Source organism: Phyllostomus discolor, chromosome 4 (assembly GCF_004126475.2).
Source record: "Phyllostomus discolor isolate MPI-MPIP mPhyDis1 chromosome 4, mPhyDis1.pri.v3, whole genome shotgun sequence".
NCBI lineage: Eukaryota > Metazoa > Chordata > Mammalia > Chiroptera > Phyllostomidae > Phyllostomus > Phyllostomus discolor.
Window position 1 is genome coordinate 204,760,517 of NC_040906.2, and position 24,047 is coordinate 204,784,563.

Genomic DNA, 24,047 nt, shown 5'->3' on the forward strand with positions numbered 1-24,047 from the left:
AGGATTAAGTAACTGCCGAAGGGCTGGTAAGTGTTGCAGCCGCCCTGGAGGGTGCTGTCATAGGAGCTCCCTGGACGACACCTCAGAGCTGGCAGTCTGACAACAAGAAGCCAGACTTGGCCACTGTGTCATAATACATCCCCGAATCAGGTGAAGAAATGTCACTTGAGCTTCCAAGGATGACATCTCACAGCAGTCTGAATGGCTGCTGTGCCCAAAACATACTTGTTGGAAACAAGCACGTGACATGGTAATGCGGTGATGGGAATAAATGCAACTTGTGAAGATCTGAAGTCTATACAGTTCACGATGCTGGCTAAGGGGAGAGGGTTGGGCCTCAGAAGTGGTTCGCTCTGTCGTTGGAAATGCTGGCGGTGGGCAAGAGGGAGGAGAACGTTTTGCCTGAGTCTGGCCTTGGTGTCCCAGTTGTCATCTCTTCACGTAAGATTTAATGGGTACAATGAACTGCTCAAGTGCTTGTAACAAAAGGCTCGCTAGGTGTGTGTTCTCCTGGCCTCTCAGCTGTGTATGCGATGCAACTGACCAATCTAGTTTTTGGATACTTGCAAACATAATTCAAAGCCATTCTTTCTTACAGTTTTCTCTCAGACGTTGTTTTTCATTAATAGTGGTTTGTCCTGTACCCAGTCATTCCTACTGCTCTTCTCTGATGACACGTTCTTGAGGGTTCATTTATTCCCAGGGCTATAATGAACACTTCTTAAAACCCTGGGTAAGGCCATTACCTTTGTTTGATCTTGGACCGGGACCCATCAAGCGAGTGCTGAGCTACCCTTGCTGGAAGGAGCATGCTTCCTACCCCTGCCCTTCCTACCAACAAGAGAGTTTGCCATATGGGAGGTTGGTGAATTCTGCCTTCCACTAAAATCTGGCCTGGACCCCCACAAGGCTCCCTGGGAAGAAGCTGGCTTGGGAGCATGGCTCTCACAGTGGTTCCTCATTTGACCTCACCAGCCGAGGTGGTCTGCGATCCTAGATCCGGGTGTCATTTTCAGAACGATTTCTCCTTTCATCTACTCATTATTCTTAGTCCCCACCTGCCCCATGCAGAGCTTTGAGTAGATGACTGATGAGGGACTGGGACGACTCCGCGGAGGACAGGTGCTGTGTGGCCAGGAAACAAACGCAAGCAATTATCTCCTTAATGTTGCATCTGAATGGAGCCCCCAGGAAGGACACAGGTGAATACTTTTCTTGCACCCAGAAGAATATATTCAGAGTCAGCTGTGCCAGGCACTGGTCATAAAGAATATATTAGTATTCGTATTTAATGACCGTAACGTGCTAGGAGCTGTGCATGAAGCCATAGAACAAGATTGTCCTGCAAAGTTTATGGAGCCTAATAGAGGAGACAGATGGAAGTAGGGATTATAATGCAGAGTAAGCAGAAACAAAGGTTGCCAAGGGGCACCTTGCAGGAGATAGGCATCATTTCCTCCAGGAAGACCCCCGAGTGGAGTGCTACGTGGTAGGTTGGTCAACAGAAGACAGTCACAGTGCTCACTGACATTTTGAACAGGGAAGCAACAAAGGCCGAAAGAGGTAGAGATAATGAGTTAGGTTTAGATGCGTTCCATCGGATGTGCTTGCAGGACGTTTTAATGGAGAGGGCCTGTTTGCTTGGGCAACAACTGGGTTGGAGATGCCAGAGCTGTCCCCAAATGGAGGTAACTGAAGCCATGGGAGTGACCGTATTACCCAGAGTTCCTGTGCAAAGAAAGACTCGGAGAATATACTCAGGAGCTGTCAAAGTGAGCCCACAAGGGAGACAGGAGTGGCTGGAGGACATGTGACAGGGGCCTGGGATAGAATAAAGCGTGAAGCTGAGGGGCAGGCTCCTTAAATTCCTCGGGCTCTCCTGCTTCCAGACGGGGAACACAGGCTGGGCAGAGGATTCTGAGAGTCACTGCTGAGCTCTTGGGGAGGACTGCGGATTCATCCCTGTGCCAGGCCCCAAGCCTGTCTCTCCGGCTTCCGCCTCTCCAGCACCCCCACCTGGGGCTTACACTGTCGTTATCTTCTCTGCTTTGTCTGCCCCATCCACATAGCTGTCTTTGGAGTCCTGATGTAGGTTCCCAGGACTGAATGGCATTTCAGTCTACTTGAAAGTGTTTCAGGAGGATTCCCCAGGCTTGTGGACAGATTTTCTTTGTACAAGCTTGCCACAAAGTCTCCTGCTCCAGCGTCCTCAACAAGCTGCACTGCCTGTCTAGAAGCCCTTTCTTTGCTAGCGCGTTAGGTTGTTTCTCCCTGATGGACCAAACATCTAAAAATCTCAGCTTCCTACCAAGAAGTCAGCCTGGGTAAATCAGGATGCTTGCTGTGGGCTTGTCCGAGCAGCTTACTTCTGGCTCAAACGATAAGGAAAATCTGTTGCACAGTTGGGCTGCAAAGACTGAGTCACGTGTTTGTACATTGGCCAAGGCTGAGGCTGGTTTGATGGAGTAAAACGGATGTTGGAAATCACTCACCAGAACTAGATTCCTGGAAAGAGGTGAAATGTATTATCTCTAATAACCACGAAATTCCAGCCATCCCTGCTTGTCCCACCCAAGTGTTTACCCTCGACTCAAACACACTTTGCCAACACTGACAGCTGATGGTTGTTCAATGTTCATTATTACTCAAATATTTGTGCCGAGGTAAGAAACATCCCGATGTGTACAGAATTATTTGAGTGTATTTGAGCCAAACTGACAGTTGCCAGGAAGCACAAATCTTGACTGAAAAAGTGCTCCAGAAAATGGCAGTTTTGCAGCTCGTTTTATACACTACAATCAAAGGAGATGAAAGGGGGTTATGTGAAATTCACTGGTGGTAGATTGGGGGGGGGGGGCAGGAGAAAGTGAAGCCGGGTCGTCTCGGAGCCTTGAGAGGGAGTCGAACCGAGAGACGCACACGTGGGGAGAGCACACTCCCACGCCAGTGGGGACGGCACAGTGGACGAGCAGCCCTGTCAGCACAGAAGTGTCTGCGGGGCACAAGGGGACATCGAGGAGCTCTGTGGGCTTGTGCTCCGGGGCAGCGAGTGCGCCTTGAGGGCTCTGGAAAGGGGATTATTCCGACATTCCAGGGAGGGTGTATTCTCAGATGCACAGGCAACAGACAGGCTGACTTAAGGTAAAAACCGACCTTTGTCCAGGCAGCGGCAGGCCTGGGACACGACTACTCGCCATGGCTGACTTTTAGCGAGGAGTTTCTGTGTTCAGATCCTCCTCCGTGGCTGCTTTCCGTCTCTGAGTGTGCAGGGCCGCCACGCGGCCTCCGCTGAGCTCGTCGGGGTTAGAACTTGGAAACCTCCACTCGCTGGCTGACTCTGTCTTAAGGAGACAGGACTTCATGCAGCTTTGGGAATTATTAAAGCTTTTAGATGACAATCCTGAACATCCATTACCATTTGATAAGCACTAAGTCCTTCCTGTGTGTCCGACACTGTCCCAGGTGCTAGAGAGACTATGACAAAGCCAGACCTCTGTCGGGGAGACTAGCCTGCGAGGTGTGTCCAGGGGAAACACAGCCAGAGCTGGGGCTGTAAAGTGGCTGGGGCCAGAAGTTCAGGTTCCTCCAGAGCTCTGACAGACTTTGAACTTCGCCCAGTGAGAGGCGGAAAGACGGAAAAGGTTTCACGCAGGAGAAATCCTCCCCTTCGGATTGTGCACACTGCAGCCAGAGGCAATCCTTTAGACTTGTGCGGCACCGAGGCGCGTGCAGCTGACCCGACACAGCGCGGAGTCCGCCCGCGGATCTGCAGAGAGAGCCGAAGTGAGCCCCCAGTGGGCGCCGTGGCAAAACGGTGGTGGGGTGTGGGTGTGGGGCGTGGGGGCGGTGCTTGCGATGCCGGGACATCCAAAGCACACCTCGGCGCGGCCCTCGGGCCTGCAGGATTCTCACTGACATCCCCGCCACTGGGATTCCAGCGGTGGGTGTAACGCTTTCACTGACTCGCAAAACACTAAGTTCAAAAAAAACCCGACACCCCTCCCAAAACAAAAACGCCGACAGAAAAATGCAACGCTAGTCTCAAGTGCTGGTGGGCAGTGAGTTTCTTGCTCAGGGGTCCCGCCTCCAGGCCGAGCCCCGCCCCTCCGGCCCCTCGCGCCTGCGCAGGCGGTGGGCGGGGCGACCCGCGGTTCCTCCTCCGCTTAGGGTGGTCGGTCAGCGGCAGGAGAAGGCTATTGCTTCGCTAGCTGCCGCACGGTGTCCTCAGCTGCGCGTGAAGTGGTCCTGTGGCAGGATGAGTGCGGACTCGGACCCCGTGGTTATCGTCTCGGCGGCGCGGACCGCCATAGGTGAGTGGCCGGCGGGCCCCGCGTGGGGCTCCCTGGGACGCCTGGGACCCTCCGAACTAGGAGTCTCACACCTCCCCGGGTCGACCCTTTAGGCCCCACCCCACTCGCCCGGTGAGGATAATTCTTTTTCACGTGCTCTGATTGGCTCTCGGGATAGAGCCACTGCGCCGTCTGACCCTGTCATTGGCTGACGGGAAGAGGCGCTCTCTCGCGACCTCCTGATTGGCCATCTCGGCCCTGTGGCCTCAGGAGTGGGGCAGCGGCGTGGTCTGAGTCGGGGCTCGGGGCGGAGGTCTTGCCGGTGGTCCCCGCGTTACTGTGACCGACCTTCCCCTCCCTAGCGCTGTAGCGTTCTAAGCCCTTGGACGCGCGGGAGGGCCGACCTCCTCCGTGAGGGCGGCGGGGCCCCTCCGCTGGGACCTGGGGATGGGCCGGCCGGCTCCCCGCGGGTCCGTGGCTCCCCGCGCGCTCTGGGAGCCGCCTGCCCGGGCCGCGGCTGCTGCGAGCCACACGCGCTCCGCTGTGCACCCCAAGGCGCTGCCGAGGGCGCCTGCGCAGGGGGAGGGGGAGCCCGGGTCTGCCGGCCCCCCGCCGTGGGCGGCCTCTTCACCGCCTCCGCGTTCCCTTCTGCCCTAGGCTCCTTCAATGGTGCCTTGTCCACCGTTCCTGTCCATGAGCTGGGCTCAACCGTCATCAAAGAAGTCCTGAAGAGGGCCGCCGTGGCTCCCGAAGAGGTGTCGGAGGTCATATTTGGACACGTTTTGGCAGCGGGTAACTCCTCCGTGATCCCGGCAGAGGGTCACGTGTATTAGAAGCAGCCCATCGACGACCCCCGTCCCCCACCCCAACTTGTGTTCTTGCTTCACACACGCGGCTCACAGAGTTCCTTCCGTTAGCATGCTTCCTTTTGCCCCTCTGCCAGGTCCCGAGAATAGCTTCTCTCCACTCGGCCTCTTTCATAGGCTTTTCCCGAGTGACCCTAGACCGCCCTCCTCCACTGCCTTTTCATTCTTTAGAAGCAGGGCCCGCGTGGCACACGGGAGAGGATGCACGGCCCTTCCCCCCTATTCCCCTCCACTGGCGCACATTCAATGAAAATGGATCGAAATCCTCTTTTGCGTCCCACACTACCGTGCTGGGTGCTGGGGTGGGGCTCCAGCCACGCAGGTGAGGTCCCCGCCCCTGCAGATCTCACTTAGCTGGTAGGGCAGGTTGGCTCCCGCTGCTTCTGCTGCAGACAGGCTGAGCCACCGCTGGGATGGGCGCGGGGAGTCACCCGAGTGTTCCAGCCCCCGATTCCCGCTGGGCGTGATGGACCAGCAGTCCCTGCCAGTTCCCAGTTAGTTCATTAGAACCGGTTTCATGACCACTCAGTAACATCAGTTCTAATTCCTTGTAGTGGTAATTGGCGGTGCTCACTAACAGCCAGCTTTGTCCTTACTCTCTCTGAGACCTGGCCCGTTTTTCTGTGTATTTATATTGCAGTCTTGTAGTTTCTCTTCCCAGTTCTCCTTCCCCCACTTCTCTGTATGGACCTTAACACAGGAGCACCCTGCTTTCTTGTGACTCTTCGGGGCTTTAAATACAGGAGTGCTGCCTTGGACTGGTCCCCTCCAGTCACTCTGCCCTCCTTCCCAGGCCTGGGATGCACCCTTACTCGGTTGCCATGGGGTAGCCACCTGCTGGCTGCTCTGCTGTCTTTTCCGCGTCTCGCCTCCAGCACCTCCACGTATGCTGATGAACGTGGAGCTGTGTCTGTTGCGGGTCTGCCTGGTGCTGGGCCTTCCGAGCACCAGGTTAGTGCTCGCCTTACCTCATGTAGCAGTGAGTCGGTGAGTGAAGGAAATTCGGGCAGGTTAAGTCACTCAGGCAAGGCCACAGCTTGAAGTGGAGCCAGCCCCTCAACCCACACCTGCCCTGTAGCCCAGATGTCTTCCGCAATCACATAACAAATATGTACCGAACACTGGCCATGTGCCACGTGCCATTCCTAACAGCTAGAGATAAGCAATGTTCATAAAAGGTAGAAATTCTCGTTCTCATGGAGATCAAATTCTGCAAAATGCTAAACTACTAATTACGCTCAACATTCATTCCTTAACTCTTTAGAACCTGAAGATAAGGATTATGAATAAATACATAAGAAATTTTTTAAAAGATTTTATTTGTTTATTTTTAGAGAGAGGGGAAGAGAGGGAGAAAGAGAGAGAGAAACATCAATGTGTCGTTGCCTCTCGTGCACCCCCTACTGGGGACCTGGCCTGCAACCCAGGCATGCACCCTGACTGGGAATCGAACCAGTGATCCTTTGGTTTGCAGGGTTGGAACTCAATCCACTGAGCCACACCAGCCAGGGCTAAAATTTTTATAAAGGACTTATTTACTTAAATGCATATGTAATTCATGGTAGCTTAAAAAGCAGGAAACTTTCCTGGCCAGGTAGCTCAGTTGGAGCATCCTGGTGTGCCAGAGTTTGTGGGTTCGATTCCCAGTCAGGGCACATACAAGGAGCAATGAATCGATGGAACGATAAATCAGCGTTTCCCCTCCCTCTCTCTCTAAACCAATGAATGCACAAATGAGTAGAACAACAAACATGTTTCTTTCTACCTTCCTCTCTTTAAATCAATGAAAAAAAAGGAGGAACCTGAAATAATATTGCCTTCTTCATTAACTAGTGTCCTATGAGTTTACCTCAGAATATTTTAATATTTTTTTTTCATGTCAGACAGGTAATGTGCCGATGTCGTGACAAGGTTTGTGGGAGGCACATGTCACACAAGAGCGTGAACACCCAGTCATCACGCTTATGAACTACAAAAGGATCTTAATATTCTTTTTCATGTTTTTCCTGTATCTACTCAACATCCAGCCTAGTCCCAGATTAATAACAGTGTGATGACCATAACCTGTACATTTTTGTCAATGACCCGTTTGCTAGTTTTTTCCAGCAGCTCCCCCAAGGCAAGCCGCTGGGCAGGGGCGTGTGGGTAGTGTGCAGTAGAGTGGCCACCGCACAAACGCCGCCCGACCCTCCGGTACAGACAGTGGTGACACCTTCAGTGCTGTCCTCCGAGCTGGTGCCGGATTAAGTTCAGTGTGTGATGTTCCTTCCCGCTCCGTCAGCTCTCCCCCACAGGCAGTTTTCGTTGTGCGTCACTCGTTGCGTAACCAGTTAACCACGGTGTGGTGAGCATTCAGGAAAGAAGTGCTTCTCATCCGAGATTTTCTGGTTTCGGGAACCCTCTAACCTTCCCACGGCTGAGGCGTCGGAGCCATGGCCACAGGGCACACAGCCTAGTTAGAGACACAGTCAGTGCCCATGTTCTGCCCTTACTTGACGAGGGAGTGTGGGCTTATGCAAGCCTCATGAAAAGGTCCAGAAGACAGTTCCTTTTTTTTTTTTTTAAATCTTAAAATCCTTTTTTTTCTTTTTAAGATTTTATTTATTTATTTTTAGAGAGGGAAGGGAGGGGGAGAGAGAGAAAGAGAGAAACATTCAATGTGCGGTTGCTGGGGGTTCTGGCCTGCAACCCAGGCATGTACCCTGGCTGGGAATCGAACCTGGGACACTTTGGTTCCCAGCCCGCGCTCAATCCACTGAGCTACGCCAGCCAGGGCGACAGTTCCTTCTTAATGCACCAGTGACTTCTCGGAGAAGAAAGCTGGCGTCCACAAATGTCTGTAGAGCGGCGGCACAAGATCACGTGCGCGTGAGGCCGGGCGGGGACAGGTGTGGAGTGCGCCTAGGCCTCTTCGCCCCCCGGGGGAGCTTACCCTGACAGTAGCAGGAGACCCAGATGCCAACTCCTGCTTCAGCATGTGCCTCCACCCACCTGTTTTATTTTTGATGTAATAAAATAAAAAATAAGAGTCCTCTGTGTTCCTTCCTCCAGGTTGCGGGCAGAATCCTACTCGACAAGCCAGCGTGAGTGCGGGGATCCCTTACTCTGTTCCGTCGTGGAGCTGCCAGATGATCTGCGGGTCGGGCCTCAAAGCCGTGTGCCTCGCAGCCCAGTCCATCAGGGTGGGGGACTCCAGCATCGTGGTTGCCGGGGGCATGGAAAGCATGAGCAAGGTGAGACCTGCGGCGAGGTGGCTGCCACGGAGCTCTCGCTCATAGACGGCGTGGTGGGGCTGCGACCAAACAGGAAACAGACAAAAAGTGGACCCAGCCTCGATCCCTTCCTGAATGTTCATTGTTTTTCAGACTTATGTGAGAAATTTGGGTTGAAAGTAAAGCCTGTCAACCAGCGTGATTAGAACAGTTTTTATAAAATGTTAACGAAGCATAAAGTATTTTCTGAATCAAACCTATAATGTTAGTCAGTAGATGTCCTTGGTCTTGAACTTCTTTCTCATTTTGAGGAAAAGTCAAAAACAGATGTTGCCACTTACCTTCCTGCACATGACAGGGAGGACCCCGGGGACCAAATTTCCTTGACCTTTGGGAAGTATAAAACGTGGGAAAGAGGACCACCGAGCAGCGCCCTTCCCTAACAAGTGTGCCAGGTGGGATTTGCTTCGCCAACCTCCATCCCTCGAACTGGCACAACAAAGAGGAAAAGTATACCCCCTGCTTCCTGCAGGCAGTTCGAGGGTCTGCCTGGGGACCCCCAGACAGAGGCCCCTTGAGCCCAGCCATTGTGGAGGCCCAGGAGGGGCAGCCGGAGGTGGCACACACAGTGAGCGTAAAGCTCCAGAGGCGGTGCGTGTGTACGTGCCGCCACAAGGGCCCCTGCAGGGCAGACGGTGTCTTGTGATCCGCTGAGGGCCAGAGCCAGGATTCCGGCACAGGCCTGCTGGCTCCAAATCCGTGTGTTCTGCTGCGGCTGCCACTGAGTTGGTAAGCGTTAAGGGGATACCCTACCTACACATCCCTCCCCATCAGTTCATTAGGCAACCTCATTATTCTCACCATTGGCATTATGTCTCCCATCAAAGTAAGTATCACTGGTAGTATCACTTAAGCCGCAGGTGGCAAACACAAGGCCTGCGGGCCGAATCCAGCTCTCCACCTTGTTTCTACCCGCTGGGCAGTGCCAAGCTCTCGCTTAACTGTTAAGGAGTAGTTACATTCATACAGTCCTGAAATTACATTCGTCCCTTTGAAGGCAACTGCGAGGCTGATGTGGCCCCTGGTGACAATGAGTTTGATACCCCTGATAAGCAGATAACTAGTTGCCTCTTTGGAAAGAATGAATGAGTTCTTAAGGAAAGAGGACACAGAAGGGATAGGTTTGACAAAACGGAAGTGTGTAGGGGGGAGGGTAACAGGCTCCCGAGAGCAGACAGGTGGACTGGTCTGCTGATTCCAGGGGCTTTCGGGCCCTGGACCCTGGGTGAGGAGGGGGGTGGGCCAGAGCTGGGGAGAAGGGTCACAAGGGGAATGGGTGGGAACTTAGGGACCACTGGCTAGTGAAGAGTGGGGTCCTGAGGAGAGGACTGGCTGTAACCAAGCCTAAATCCATTGGTATTTCTTGTTTCTAGGCTCCTCACCTGGCTCACCTGAGGACGGGAGTCAGGATGGGGGAAGCACCGCTGGTGGACAGTCTTCTCTGCGATGGCCTCGTGGATGCGTTTCACAAGTACCACATGGGCGTCACGGGTACGGCACACATCGCTGAAGACACACGTGCTGTGGGCAGGTTACCAAGCCCTGGAGCAGTTGGCTCCACAGGCGCTTCCCTCCTCGTTATGCAACCCTGTTTGGTCGGACGCCTTGCTTTTCTGTGTAGTCTTAGTCTGACCTTGAGGAAACAACAAACCCAGATCAGGGCATTTGACAACAGAACTGGTCCTTTTTAAAATAACAAGGTTAAGAAACACAAAAGTTGGTCTGAGGAACTCTTCCAAACGAAAAAGAAACTAAAGAAATTGACAGTGAAATGCAACGCATGGTCCTGCATTGGGTCCTGAAGAAATAAATGAGCTGTGAAGGACACCATCGGGACAGCAGGTGAAACCGGCAGGTGGACCAGGAGTTAGATCATGGTGACATGCCAGGGGTCCGCTTCCTGATTCCAAAAGCTGCGGTTTCATAAGCAAAAGGCCTTGTTTGGGGGGACATACACTCCGAAGCTGAGGTTTAGTGGTAAAGGAGCATGATATCTTTAGCTTTCAGATGGTTCAGAAAGAGAATGAGGAACCAGCTGGGGCAAAAATAAACATAAAGGAAATTTCTGAAAATTTAGAATTGCATTAAAAGGAAAAGACAGAAGGAAGCACAGAAAGAAAACGGCTTCTTGATAACGTCCCCGCCGGCATTTTCACGCCCGTCGCGGGGGGGAGGCAGGGTCGCACGCAGAACGTGGTCTCGCGCCCACCCGGGAGCCTGCTGCTGGGGGGCGGTCAGTGCTTGTTTCAGAAACACTGGAGCGACCACAAGCCAGTTCCTGAAAGTGTTTGGTTTTGCTTTATTGTTTCCACAGCTGAAAATGTAGCCAAAAAATGGCAAGTGAACAGAGAAGATCAGGACAAGCTGGCGGTTCTGTCCCAGAACAGGACAGAGAGCGCCCAGAAGGCTGGCCATTTCGACAAGGAGATTGTGCCAGTTTGTGTCACTTCCAGAAAAGGTGGGTGTGTAAATCCCAATGAGTTAAACATCAGCACGGCTATTTACAAGTCAGAGCAATATCCAAAAGAACAACAGATGGGACTGTTCATAAATTGCATGTTGGCCCTGTCTTTCGGGTTGTAACTGAAGGAGAGATCCGGACGCACCTGAGTATGGGTGTGGGGTGGGTGTTTGGGCGCTGGCACCGCGCTCAGACGCTCTCGATCCCGGGAGCCCACGCTGCCTGGGGGTGGCGCAGGCCTCCCGGGAAATCGGGCCTCCGGCTCGGGGCTGTGAGGGGGTGGCCACTGACCTTTCACAGGCCGGGTCTCCTCCACAGCAAACACCCCTCACTTCCTGCTGTTTCTATATACATTTCATATTTCTTGGGTGGATATTTTTGGGCCCCTTTTTTTTTAATCTTTTACTTTAGAGAGGGGTATGGGAGGGAGAAAGAGAAATGTTGATGTGAGAGAGAAACATCATTTGGTTGCCTTCCACAGGCACCCTGACCAGGGTTGGGGACAGAAACTGCAACCCCGGCATGTGCCCTGACCAGGAATCGAACTAGTGACCTGTTTGCAGGACAACACTCAACCAACTGAGCCACACCAGCCGGGGCCCAAGCTCTAGGAGTGTGGTTAACTGACATCTCTCATGTCCCACCCTTACGAGCTTGGCTTTCCCATTCCCGGGTCCAGTGGACTAGAACCAGCCCAGTCCCGTGCCCGAGACCATAGCCGTTTTGCACGAAGAACCACCCGTACCTACCTTCCTCGGAAAGGGCTGTGGATATGGAAAACTCAAACTGTCTCTTGACGACAGCGCTCATAAAATGTTTTAAATTTATTTTTTAGAGAGAGGGGAAGGGAAGGAGAAAGAGAAGGAGAGAAACATCCATGTGTGGTTGCCTCTCGTGTGCACCAACTGGGGATGGAACCCACAACCCAGACTTGCGTCCCGACTGGGAATCACTTTGCACAATGATGCCCAAGCGAGCCACACCCATCAGGACAAATGTTTTAACATAACAATTTTTATTCGTGCATACTTTTGTCTTATGGGAATGAAAGTATTTTATAGTAAACCTTTCTCCTAAATACGAATCTTCATGCAGCAGGCCCGAGGCACCCGCCTTCCCAGCATGCTGCCTGCCATCTCTGTTCTAATCCAGGGCTCATTCATTTTTCTTGTCAGGCCTCACGGAAGTCAAAACGGATGAGTTTCCTCGCCACGGGTGCAACATGGAAGCCCTGTCTAAACTGAAGCCTTACTTCCTCACGGATGGGACGGGGACTGTGACCGCCGCGAATGCTTCAGGTGAGACACGCCACCTTCTGGTGGCTCTGCCAGGGTAATTCCTTGTTCTGTTATCTCATAAACTTTCTGTACATGCTGTTCTAAAACCTTGTTTTTGCTGCTTTAGGGGAAAATGTTTTTCAGACTTAACCATTACTCTCTCCCCGTTTGACTGACTTATCCTATGTACACTGAATGAATGGGTCAGCTCGCCCAACCGCATGTACAAATGCAAAAGCACATTAGGGAACCCTCCTTTACCTACAGCCTTTGCCCTTCCCCACACCCAGGAAGTCCAGGGCCCCCTGTGCGGGTGAGGCTGTTTCTTCCATTTCTTGTCAACCTCCCCTCCCCCACTGCTTTACTCTTTCCGTTTCCTCCCATTGGAGTGTTCTGTGGTCAGTTATGTCCTATTGGCTAAGGTACCACTTCTGATTACATGCTAACACCAGAAATACGGCAGACGGCTTTGCCAGGGTGTGTTCATTCGTGTCCTCGGGTGTCGAGAAGGCGAGGGAATGCGGGTACACACGAAGCTCCCGAGCCCCGCTTTAGACACCGAGGCCGTGGCCTTTTGCAGGCATCAACGACGGCGCTGCGGCGGTGGTTCTCATGAGGAAGTCGGAAGCCGACGCCCGGGGGCTGGCACCTCTGGCCCAGATCGTCTCCTGGTCACAAGCCGGCGTGGAGCCTTCCATTATGGGGACAGGACCGATCCCGGCAATAAAGCAAGCTGTGAGTTTACCTCTGGGTGTTGGTCCGTTTCCGTCTGGGGGACTAGCACAGTCACCCGCCATTCCGCACTGAAACCCTGCCTTCCGTAAACCTTCCGAGGCGCTTTCCGCACCCAGACGGAGCTCGATTTTGCTTTCATGGTCATTCCTATCAGGTTTCACTGCCTTTGTTTCCCTTTTATGAAAGTCTCCCAGTTAGCCTCAAATGAGCTCACTCACTGCCCGCCCTGTACATTTGGATGATGGGCTTTAGGGCATAGGTGGCAAACACAAGGCCCGTGGGCCGAATGCAGCCCTCCGCCTTGTTTCTGCCCAGCAGCAGCAGTGCCAAGCTCTCCCGTAACTGTTAAGGAGTAGTTACACGTACTGTCCCAAAATTATATTCGGCCCTTTGAAGGCAGCTGCGAGGCTGATGTGGCCCCTGGTGAAGAGTTCGACACCCCTGCTTTAGGGGAACCAGTTCTGCTCTGTCACCTCTCTTACGCATGAGAGGTGTTACTTGTTCAACATTTAAGGTAGTTTAGAATGTCTGAGGGTTGTTCTACCCTTACTGTCTTAGAATTGGTGTCTAAGGCAAAATGTGGCCTCACCACTAGGCTGACTCAGGAACCCAATCGGCAGCTTTTGGAGACCCTTCAGTACCACAGTGTGTCCCACTGTTACCCACAGCGAAGAGCGGGTCCACGAGTTTTAGAGCTCTCCCGTTCATCTTCCCTTTAGGTTGCAAAAGCAGGTTGGTCACTGGAGGACGTGGACGTATTTGAAATCAACGAAGCCTTCGCAGCCCTGTCTGTCGCAGTGGCTAAGGAGCTTGGATTGAACCCGGAGAAGGTAACGCGAGCACGCAGCCCTGAGGAGAGCCTGCAGGCGGGCTTTCGCGGTGCAGTTTGACCGGAAACGCCAAAACCCGTGTGTGTGTGTAGTTAGATGGCACCTCCCAGACGCTGGCCACGTGGTTGTAACGGGTGGCTACGAGACCGAAGTCCCTGCTGGGACTCACGGGTTCACTGTTTCCCAAGGCAAAAATCCTTGACAGCATTCCTTTACTTGAAATGGGAACGGGGTTTTAACAATTTTTTAAACTAAGAAATAAGGGAAGGCAGTCAGGACAGAGGTCACAAAGCTATAAGTCAGTTCCTAAGCAGTGGGAAAGGGTAGCTTACTGGTATAACATTAAGAGGAAAAAGATCCTAGTTTAGGATTTTGACCTGTTACCACAAAGTAACAAATCTTTCCCCCCTTAGGTCAACATTCAAGGAGGGGCAATAGCCCTGGGGCACCCTCTTGGGGCATCCGGCTGCCGCATCCTGGTCACCCTGCTACACACGATGGAGCGGCAGGGCGGGCGCCGCGGCGTCGCTGCCCTGTGCGTCGGGGGCGGGATGGGGATAGCAATGTGTGTCCAGAGGGGGTGAGCCTGCCGGGCCCGCCTGAGCCTCATTTCCCTCTGCACTAGTGAGACACTGACACGAGAACAGGACCAACGTGAGGCTGGACGCCCCCTTCCAGTTCACAAGAACCCAGGGGAGGCTGACAGCTGGTCATACTTTAATGTGGGATACACAAGACAGCCACACCCCAGAGTGTTATAAATAAGAGCGAATCAGGTCAGTCATCGAGGTCTCCTGAATGAACGGCATCTTCGTACCCTCCATGCTTATCATCTTTGCTTTCTGGGTGTAACTTAATGAGATCATCAATCCGGAGAATGGTAATTGCAGCTTCTGTTGCAAATTTCAAACTCTTCACTTTAACGATGGTTGGTTCAAACACTCCTGCCTGTTTGTTGTCTCGAGGTTTGCCGTTAATCAGATCAAGACCAATCCTATAATTTAGAAAAAAAATCTGTTAGGTGATGTCTTACAACACATGCTCACCCTATCCTTTTACAGTGGCCAGGTAGCTAGGTGGGCTGGAGTGTCACCCCGATACGCCAGGGCTGTGGGTTTGACGCCCTGCTGGGGCACGCACAGTAATCAACCAATGAATGCATAAATAAGTGGGGCAGCAAACGGATGTTTCTCCCCTTTCCTCTCTCAAATAAACAAAACTCTTTGATAATAATTAAAGACTAAAGTAGTTCTTTATGAATGACACAATTAACACAGAAACTTTCTAAACATCATTTAGTAACTTATAAAGGGGTTGCTTAAAAACAGCTACGGATTGGCCCCAAATAATCTCCCCTATTCCTCAGTGGGACCACCCTGCAGGTAAAGTAACCACCCAGAGAAGCAAGGACAAACCTAAGACACATCAATGCTAATAAAAATCTCCAGAAAACAAGACTGACATATGAGCTACAGAGGACAATGAAAAGGTCAGAGAAACTGTGTACTTACCATTTTAGGTTTTTACGTTCTGGGTTCACTTGAGCCTCATTATGAAAAGCTCTTAACTTTGCAACCAGATCCGTGGAGTCCTGGGCGGCATTCACTGCCAGCGTATTGGGAATGACCAGGAGAGAGCGCGCAAACTCGGCAATAGCGAGCTGTTCCCGAGACCCCTGAGGAGGAAGACAGTGAGGCGTGTTCACACAAGACGACAGCACTCACAGCAGCCAAGACCTCAGATGAGGTGTATTACCAGAGTGCTAGAGACGGTCCCTCACGAGCTTCTTGGGGGAAAGGGGGGGGGGCTCCTAGCCGTTCTTACCATGCTGGTTGCGTAGTTCTCAAGGTAGATGGAGAGGGCTGCCTCCACCGCGCCGCCCCCCGGGACCACAGACTTGGACTCCAGCACCCTCTTCACCACGCAGAGCGCGTCGTGCATGGAGCGCTCCATCTCGTCGCACATGAAGTCGTTCGCCCCGCGTAGGATGACCGACGCAGACGTGCGCGCCTTGGTGCTGGCAAAACATAAGTGAGTTCCAACCAGTACTTTCATGAAATTAAGTCTACATAGAATTAACTCATTATGAGCACGCGGATTAAATTCTGCCTATGTAAGGACAGGGGCCCACGGAAGCCGTGTCCGGGCCACACACACGTGGAAGAAGGGTGGCACGGCCACCCACCCCCGTCCACAGCGGCCCGGCGTTGCTCTATCCCACGCGTATAACTGCTCGTGCCACTGGGGAGGCGAGAGCAGCAAATCAATGGGAACGGGACCTGCTTGTATCCCCGAGCCCAGCCGACGCGGCTCTGTGGCCGAGGAGGCAGCGCTCACTTTTTGATCAGGATCAGCTCGTCATCACAGATTCTCTCCTGCACCACCTCTTCGGCCTGTCCCAGCATCGAGGCCTCGAAGGTTTCGTCCCCTTCCAGGTTGGCCAGGGTTGACAGAATGGTGGCTGTCGAGGTAATTACAAAGATCTCGTAAGCACTGTTCTCCACGAACACTTCCGCAGCTTGTCTTAGGGTTAGAAACATTTATGAAAAGGCGATGCACTAATAATGCAAGTTTACGTTTCCAGCGAGGCATCAGACAGCAACTGTCCTTTGGTCCAAGATGGAACTGTCACCAATGTAAAGAAATTCAGTAAAACCAAAGAACTTTTCCAATCACATGAAAAATGGCTCTATAAAACACACCCGTAAATCGTTATGGGAGTAAAAGAAACAAGGGTAGGTTTTGAAGCTGCTCAGCGCTGACATTCCAGGGCAGCTTCGTGGTCATGTACAGTGACCCGAAATGTCACACCTGAGAGCTGGCGGAAGACGTACCTCCAGAAGCTTTGGCAATGCGCTTAAGGTCCCTTTTCAAGACTCTCCTGACGGCCATCGAGCCAGTCTCCACAAAGTACTTGAGACACATATCGTCAATGCCACCGGTGGTGAGAATGACATTGGCGCCAGCTGCCAGGATCTTCTGGATTCGCTCCTTGGTGATGTCTGATTCTCTACAGACAGAGTAACCCAAAGACACCTTCTGTTTTTCACATAACACAGCTTTCACTTCCGTAAGTACTTTTCACAAAATAACTGCGGATTAAACAGTAACCAACCTTTCTCTTCTACGTCTAGAATTTAGATCAGCCCAATTTTACATAAAAGTTCCAGGGATTAAAAATCACCACTTAGCTTCCCCCAGATTTGAGCCCCAACCCCAAGAACAGTGATTATGAAGGGAAGTGTCCCTACCCTCAAACACATGGTGGGGGGCGGACTGTCAACCACAGTTCATGGCCAGTGAGGAGGTTACAATGGGCCTCGGACAGAAACCCGTCCTGGTGGATGGGACGAGGAAAGCCTGGGGTCTGGGGTTGAGGGCTCAAGAGGGGAACCTGTGGGCAGGACCAGGACGTGCAGAGCCCTGCAGTGAAGAGTTCGGACTGAGTGAAATCTTTAAGAGCAGCGTGGTCAGAGCTGTGTTTGCAGAAGGACCCCCGATGGCAATGCGGAAACCACGCGGGGCAGGTGAAGGGCCACGGCAAGGGGCCGTGACGGGACACAGACAGCCGAACAGAGAAGTCGGGGTTGACAGCGCCTGGAGTAGAGCACACACTAAGAGCCTGGGGGCGGGACGAGGAAGGAGAGCTGGGTTTTCAACATGAGTTTGAAGGCCACGTGTCACTCAGGCGACGAAGCCAGAAGGCGGTCAGACGGGTGGAAACCCCAAGCAGCCAGGAGAGAGAGTGCGCACTCAGGTGACTGAAGCCACGCTGCTCATCATGCCAAGCGTGGCAGGTGCGATCACTCAAAGAAGTCTTGAAATAAAGATTAACCTCAAAACGAACCCCTGTGTACATACTGAATGAGTGCTGTGTCCCAGACACAACCTAGAAACGGGGGCCACAAAGCCAAGGACACCCTTCAGAGCTCACAACCGAAGCCACACACACACACACACACACACACAGAAACTATAAGCGCCGGGAGCACAAGGCACGGAAAGTCGCGGTGGGGCCTGACGCAGACCGAGGGATGGAGAAGAGCCACCCCGAGAGACTGAGCACCTGAAGAGCAAGTAAAAGGTCAGCTCGTCAAAGCAGGTGGGCAGAGGTGTTCCAGGCACAGGGGCAAACACCCCAGGGCCTGTGGAGCAAGGGTCTGGTGAGCCCCGGCGCCTGTGGGGTGGGACCACAGTGAGAAGAATGCCTAAGGCGTTCCCACGGCTCTGGCCTTGGAAGCGATGAGCGTGGAACACAGCCCGGGGGGGGTGGGTGGGGGTGGGGGGGGGGTGCAGAGTAAACTCCAGACCACCAGCTGGGGGCCTGTGCAATAGTTTGCATAACGATGCAAATGCAAAGTAGACGAACTTGAGATTTAATTTGAAGGCAGAAATCAAGTGGTCGTGGTGAAAAAAGGGAAAAAAGCTACCAGATTAAAAAAAGAAAGAGTTAAAGATATTTTCTAGTGTTCTGCCTTAGTAGAGGGGTCCCCATCACTAAACCAAGAGCAGATTGTATATCATCAAAATTTTGGTTTCAGACACGACTTTGAGATGCTTAAAAAACATCCAGCTAGACAAATACATGCGTGTTTGGAGCTCAGATTTGGGCGTCTCCGAACCACCGAGACCTCGGGAAGGGGGAGCGATCCTGGGAAGACCAGCGAGGCAGCAGGCGCCCGGGAATACAGGTGAGGCAGCGTCAAAGCCCCTCCACCCTCAAGTGTTTCAAGGAAGGAGTCAAAGGCTTCATAAAGGTCAAGTGAGGTTGAAAGTGTCTAGTGAATTGCTCTCAGTCACCAGTGACCTTGGCAAGTGGTCTTCTGCTGGAGAACAGAGCTGTAAAAGTAAGAGAAAGTGCCAGGCACGTTTCTGTATAAACCCCTCCAGACATCTGGCTGTAAAGCGGTGAAGGATGGGGAGGAACTGGAGCACAACGTGTGAGCTACAGGTGGAATCTGAGAGGAATGAAGAGCAGACCCGGGAGCTGAAGACACAGGTGAGAAAACTATCAGTGAACCAGGGCTCTAAGGCAGAAGGAGTCCGGAACACTTAGTGTAGAAGGACTGGCCTTTCACGGAAGGACACCTCCTGTTACATCAGGAAGCAGAGGTCAGATTGCAGTCAGATTTAAAAGATGTAAAAGATGAGGGCATTCCTGACTCTTGGAAGAGATTTCCTGAAGATTTGGTTCAGTTACTAAAAACAAACAAACAAACAAACAACCACTAAGCGGCGAACCATTAAAAACTCACCATTTCCTGCCTAGGTCCCTAGCATGCCAATCAATCGCCGCCGCCGCCTGCACCCCCAGCACCCCCAGCACCCGCCCGGCGCGCGGGAGGAACGCAGCACAGCGTGCTGCTTGGTGCCTCCGCTGCTGGTCTAGGGAAGCACGTGAACTACATACAACACACGGCCCTCGTTCTCTTTCGGTTTCCTGTCGCCTGCTCTAGCAGAAGCAGTTTACAAACACCTCTTTTCAGAGGTCAAAAATAATCTCTCAACGTACCTCTGTCTAATCTGGTCCAGTTTTTCAGGGTCTGTAATAACCACCTGTACACCAAGCTTCATTTTTGTTTTCTGCAGACTGAAGTCAAGGCAAGCAATTTTTGCATTGACTATTCTCTTGGGCATGCCTATAATTAAACATAACATTAAATTCCTTTGTAACAACTATTAACACATACCTAGACACAGAGCATAATAGAATAACAAAGATTAAACTAAGCTATACATAAACACAAATTTAGATCATTACATTTAACATTACGAACACGTTTTTATGGTATTAACACATGTGCTGTCTTCTAACTTGCATTTTTCCTAGGCTATGTGCCTGTGTCACTAAAGAGCAACTGACGTGACGCACACTTCCTTAAAGCACAGTAAGTGCACAGCTTGGGCAGTTCACCTGGAGACGATCAGTATACACAGTCTACAGAAAAAGCTACTTTAACCACCAGTCCCCACACCACATGACCGAACCCTGAGCCTTACCCTGGGACCCCACCACGCAGTTGAGCGCGTAGCCGCTGATGAGCATACTCTCCACCTGGCTTCGCCCGTGGGCTTTCAGAATGTTGATGGAGTTGACTGGATAGCGAGGCTGGCCTCGCACGTCTGTGTATTTCACGGCAAGCACAGCATCTACTACCATGTTAGCGAAGAAATCGCCATTTCTAAGGCAACAGTTAAGGAGAGCAAGAGACTTGGAATGGACAGTGGTTGCACATGGAAGTCAAGGGTAATTCAAAGGCACTTCCTTTTTGAAATCTCAGCAAGGAAACAAGCATTACTCACACCACCAAAATGCTACTATACTGTTATCGCTATCCGCAACTCACACTGCTCCCACAAACACTGTATATTACCGCCCCACCCAGAAGAGCAGGGAAGAAAACAGGAATTTCTATATGGTGCTGCCTCGCATGAAAACTAACACAAGGTCTTTTTAAAAAGCCTCAACTGTACTGGACCACAAGGATACATTCCAATGATTTTGGACGACATGGATGTCTTAGCAGCATTGATCAGGCAATCTCTTCCCAGTTCATCTGTGTTAATAATTAGGTTTTCACTGATGTAGCGCACTGCTTCCCTGTTGACAGTGTGGGAGAGAAAACGAAAATTAACTTCCCATCCAAAGCCTTGTTCTATCACCGTGCCAAGGGCCAGCGGCACAGTGCTCTGTGCAGCCACTTCGTGGAGGAGGAGGACACGGACAGACCCTCCCTCTGCAGACCCCGGCCGCTTCACTCCACCCCGTAAGCACAGCCACCAAGATCTACCCTCAGGAGAAAATGTGGTAGTCAAGGGGAAGAAAACACCCTGGCCCTACTCGCCTCAAATATTCATTAAATGCCAAAATATACGTTTTTCAAAATAAAGCACAGTCATTAAAGAGACGTTTTTAAATGTTTACAATGATTTTAGCAAATAATGTAAAATTTTCTCTGAGTGCAAACAATCTTACTTGCAAGCAAGCCGATAGCCGCTAATGACGGAGGTGGGGTGGATCTTCTGTTTGACTAGCTCATCTGCGTTTTTCAGCAGCTCCGCCGCGATAATGACCTGTCGGGGAAACACGGATCCCTCTCACAGCCGCCTGACACTCAACGTGTGCAGTGACGGCTGGGCACCACAACCATCAGACGCTAAGCGGAATCGCGACGGCAGTGAAATGAATAATTAGACACCTGAGAAAAGCAAGTCTGCAGCGTTTCACATACAAATGGCCAAAGCCAAGTGAGAGCCAGGAAAACGTCCCAGCCAAAATAACCCTAGCTCTGTGCCACGGCAGCGAAAGACTTCACATCCGCTGTCGCATATCCGTCCGACGGACGCCGAATGAAGAGCCCGACTGCTCAAATGACCTGTACTGCCTTGGGTTGTTGTTGCCTGGCTTATTTTAGAAATCATTTAAAGCCTCGGCTGGTGTGGCTCAGTGGGTTGGGAGTCATCCCGAAAACTGAGAAGCCACAGGTCTGACACCCCCCGGCCAGGGCACATGCTTGGGTTGTGCGCATGTGAGAGGCAACCAATTGGTGTTTTTCTCCTTCCCTTCCCCTCTCTAAAGAGATAAAAATAAAATCTAAAAGCAATGAAAAAATGTCCTCGGATGAGGACTAAAAAATGCTTTAAAAATAAATAAAAATCATTAAAAGGCACTGACATTTTTTTAATCAAAAAGACTTCAAAAATACCACTTCTTTAAGAGCAAATTGTAATTTTATTTCAAAAATCCTATTATCAGCCCTGGCTGGCATAGCTCAGTGGATGGAGCGCGGGCTGGGAACCAAAGTGTCCCAGGTTCAATTCCCAGCCAGGGCACATGCCTGGGTTGCAGGCCATAACCCCCAGCAACCGCACATTGATGTTTCTCTCTCTCTCTCTCTCTCCCCCTTCCCTCTCTAAAAATAAATAAAATCTTTAAAAAAAAATCCTATTATCATAAATAAGCTCCTTGTACAAAGACCGATTTTATTATTTTAGAAGAGGTAGATTCCATTCTTTTGTGACCACATTTTTTTTTAGAGCAAAGCATCTGTTCTTCACCAAAAAATAGTGTTTCTACACCAATGTGCTGGCTGTGTAGAAACGTTTACATCATGTCATTGGTCACGTGTTCACTGACTTCCTGCACTCCCACTGCGCGCTCATGAGAATGCCCTGTCAACACTTAGAACATAAAAAACATCTTGTTTTTAAAAACCAGTGAGACTGTCTTCTTCAGATAATTATAACGGGAAGGTTTTAGACATTTCTAAGTCTCAGGTCATGGGGCAGGGGACCGTAAATGAGGGGACCATATTAAATCACGTTTATTTTCTACTTAAATTGTGCAAACTAGCTACAACCCTCAATTTTTGCGAACTTTGTTTCTGAATCGGTACCAAAGAAACAAATTACATTTTCTCCCTCTGATGTATGTAACCTACTTCTAACTCAGAAGCAAAGGACTTACTGTGGTTCACTCTCTGAAAGCCTGACTTAGGAAAACCAGTCTCGGGTGGTCTGCCAGGTGACTACCTACCACGGAGGTGGTCCCGTCTCCCACTTCCTTGTCTTGCAGATCGGCCAGCTCACAGAGGACTTTGGCTGCAGGATGCTCGACCTCCAGTAACTTCAGGATGGTCGCACCGTCATTAGTAATGGTTACATCCTAAGGAATTTGCAGGGAAGAAAAAATAAACAATCATCCACAGAAACAGAACATTCTAATTAACATAACATACATTCTGTTAAAACATACATACGTCCACCTTTACTATACCTCCAACACCAGCACTCTGATTAAAACCAAGTAACTTACATAGCAAGGACTTAAGATCTTTTTAACTTAAAGAAACATCTAGCTGTACTTACACCAATATCATCCACCAACATTTTATCCAAGCCAACTGGTCCAAGAGAACTTTTTACAATATTGGCAATAGAGGCTGCAGCCATAACTGTAGGAATGAAATAATGGAATTAGAAAAATCCACTCCTTCAAACAGCAATCATTTCAGTGTCAAGAAAGTATACGACATTTAACAGTCTCTGAATTTTCCAAATCAACAAATCTTTCCTGATTACCTAAAATAAAAAGGTAATCTACTAGTCACAATTTCGGGTTTGGCCACCTAAAGGGGGAGGGATAGATACACTATACCAGCCTTTTCCTTTTAGCAATTGGCATGTTAAAAAAAATCATATAAAGGCAAACCATCTTTTATCTGTGAATCAAGAAAGTGGGAATCCCAGGGTTCTGACCTTATTGCGAATCCATCTAAGACAAAAATTAATAATCCACCAAATAAGGCTAAGATGGACAGGCAGCCACCCATGACTTCAAATGGCAAAGGCTCTCAAAAGAGGCTCAACAACAAACGCTGTAATGCGTGCCAACGTTCACCAGAATAAATTCACTTTAAGTACCCTTATGCTAGCATTCAACTAAAATTTCGTCGGCTATCTTTTTATTTCAAAAAGCCGTCGGCGACAGGTGGGGTAAGAACTGGATCCGGACGCCCGGCACCCGGCATCTACTGCAGATGACAACCGGTAGGGTACCAGGGGCAAGTGTCCAGAACGGTGGCCATTTGCTCATCGGTAACACGAGCAATTGGAACCACTACTCTCCGGTTAATGGTCCTCCCAAAACGAGACGCTCCTCGTCGTCAGACTCGGAACAAAAGGGGATCGGAGCAACCCAAGGGGACGCCGGGCACGCGTCAGTACCGGGGCTCGCTTTCCCTACCCCAGAGCCCGGGCACCCACACCAACCACTCCCATGCCGCGCGGTGCTCAGAAACGCGCCGCGCCCCCCACCCCCGAAGAAGTGGTGAGACCGGCGAGGGTAGGGCATGTCCCCCAACCCACGGACCCTTTTTGGGGGGGAGAGAAAGAAAGCACAAGGACAGTAGCCACGGCCCAAGCCGGGCGGGCTAGGGGAGGGGGGAGCGCACCACGTCGGCCCAGCCCAGGCCTCATCCCGTCCTTACCGTTCTGGGAGCGGATCGTCTCCCCAGTGCTGCGGTCCCCGAACACGGACAAAGGCCCCTCCATCTTCGCGGCAGGGTGCACCTCGGGTTCCACTCACACCGCGGACAACTAGCGTCTCGGTCCCTAGGCCGGGTAGCGGCCACACGAGCAGCAGGAGGCAGCAACGGCGTGGAAGGAGCCCAGGCGCTGCCGCAGGGGCTGCTGGGAACGCCGCTCCTCTCTCCCCAGAAGCCCAGCGCCCCGCGGGGCAGGGCGGGAAAGAAAGAAGGGGCGGGGGGGGGGGGGGCCGAGAAGCGTGAATGAGCAGGAAGTGAGGAGCCGGCAGGG

At 51.5% G+C, this 24,047-nt stretch overlaps 2 protein-coding genes and 3 non-coding genes across 5 annotated transcripts; 1 reads left to right on the forward strand and 4 right to left on the reverse strand.

Annotated features, from left to right (window-relative positions):
• The first annotated feature begins 4,130 nt into the window (after positions 1–4,130).
• Positions 4,131–14,724, forward strand: ACAT2 (acetyl-CoA acetyltransferase 2). Its single transcript, XM_028509113.2, has 9 exons — positions 4,131–4,310; positions 4,947–5,081; positions 8,207–8,388; positions 9,801–9,918; positions 10,742–10,885; positions 12,064–12,186; positions 12,746–12,900; positions 13,620–13,730; positions 14,144–14,724. Exons 1-9 carry the CDS (start codon positions 4,256–4,258, stop codon positions 14,312–14,314), a joined length of 1,194 nt encoding a protein of 397 aa, XP_028364914.1. The 5' UTR covers positions 4,131–4,255; the 3' UTR covers positions 14,315–14,724.
• On the reverse strand, positions 7,033–7,136 carry LOC114495898. The gene has a single exon (XR_003684557.1). It is a non-coding gene; the product is annotated as a small nucleolar RNA U13 (small nucleolar RNA).
• Positions 14,431–23,956, reverse strand: TCP1 (t-complex 1). Its single transcript, XM_028509112.2, has 12 exons — positions 23,720–23,956; positions 22,599–22,684; positions 22,267–22,395; positions 20,707–20,804; positions 20,221–20,331; positions 19,731–19,912; positions 19,243–19,369; positions 16,565–16,740; positions 16,068–16,191; positions 15,555–15,747; positions 15,242–15,405; positions 14,431–14,724 (listed from the first exon to the last, which is right to left on the reverse strand). The coding sequence occupies exons 1-12, from the start codon at positions 23,781–23,783 to the stop codon at positions 14,508–14,510; spliced, it is 1,671 nt and encodes a 556-aa protein (XP_028364913.1). The 5' UTR covers positions 23,784–23,956; the 3' UTR covers positions 14,431–14,507.
• On the reverse strand, positions 15,867–16,004 carry LOC114495843. The gene has a single exon (XR_003684508.1). It is a non-coding gene; the product is annotated as a small nucleolar RNA SNORA20 (small nucleolar RNA).
• On the reverse strand, positions 20,415–20,553 carry LOC114495860. The gene has a single exon (XR_003684524.1). It is a non-coding gene; the product is annotated as a small nucleolar RNA SNORA29 (small nucleolar RNA).
• Positions 23,957–24,047: the final 91 nt, after the last annotated feature.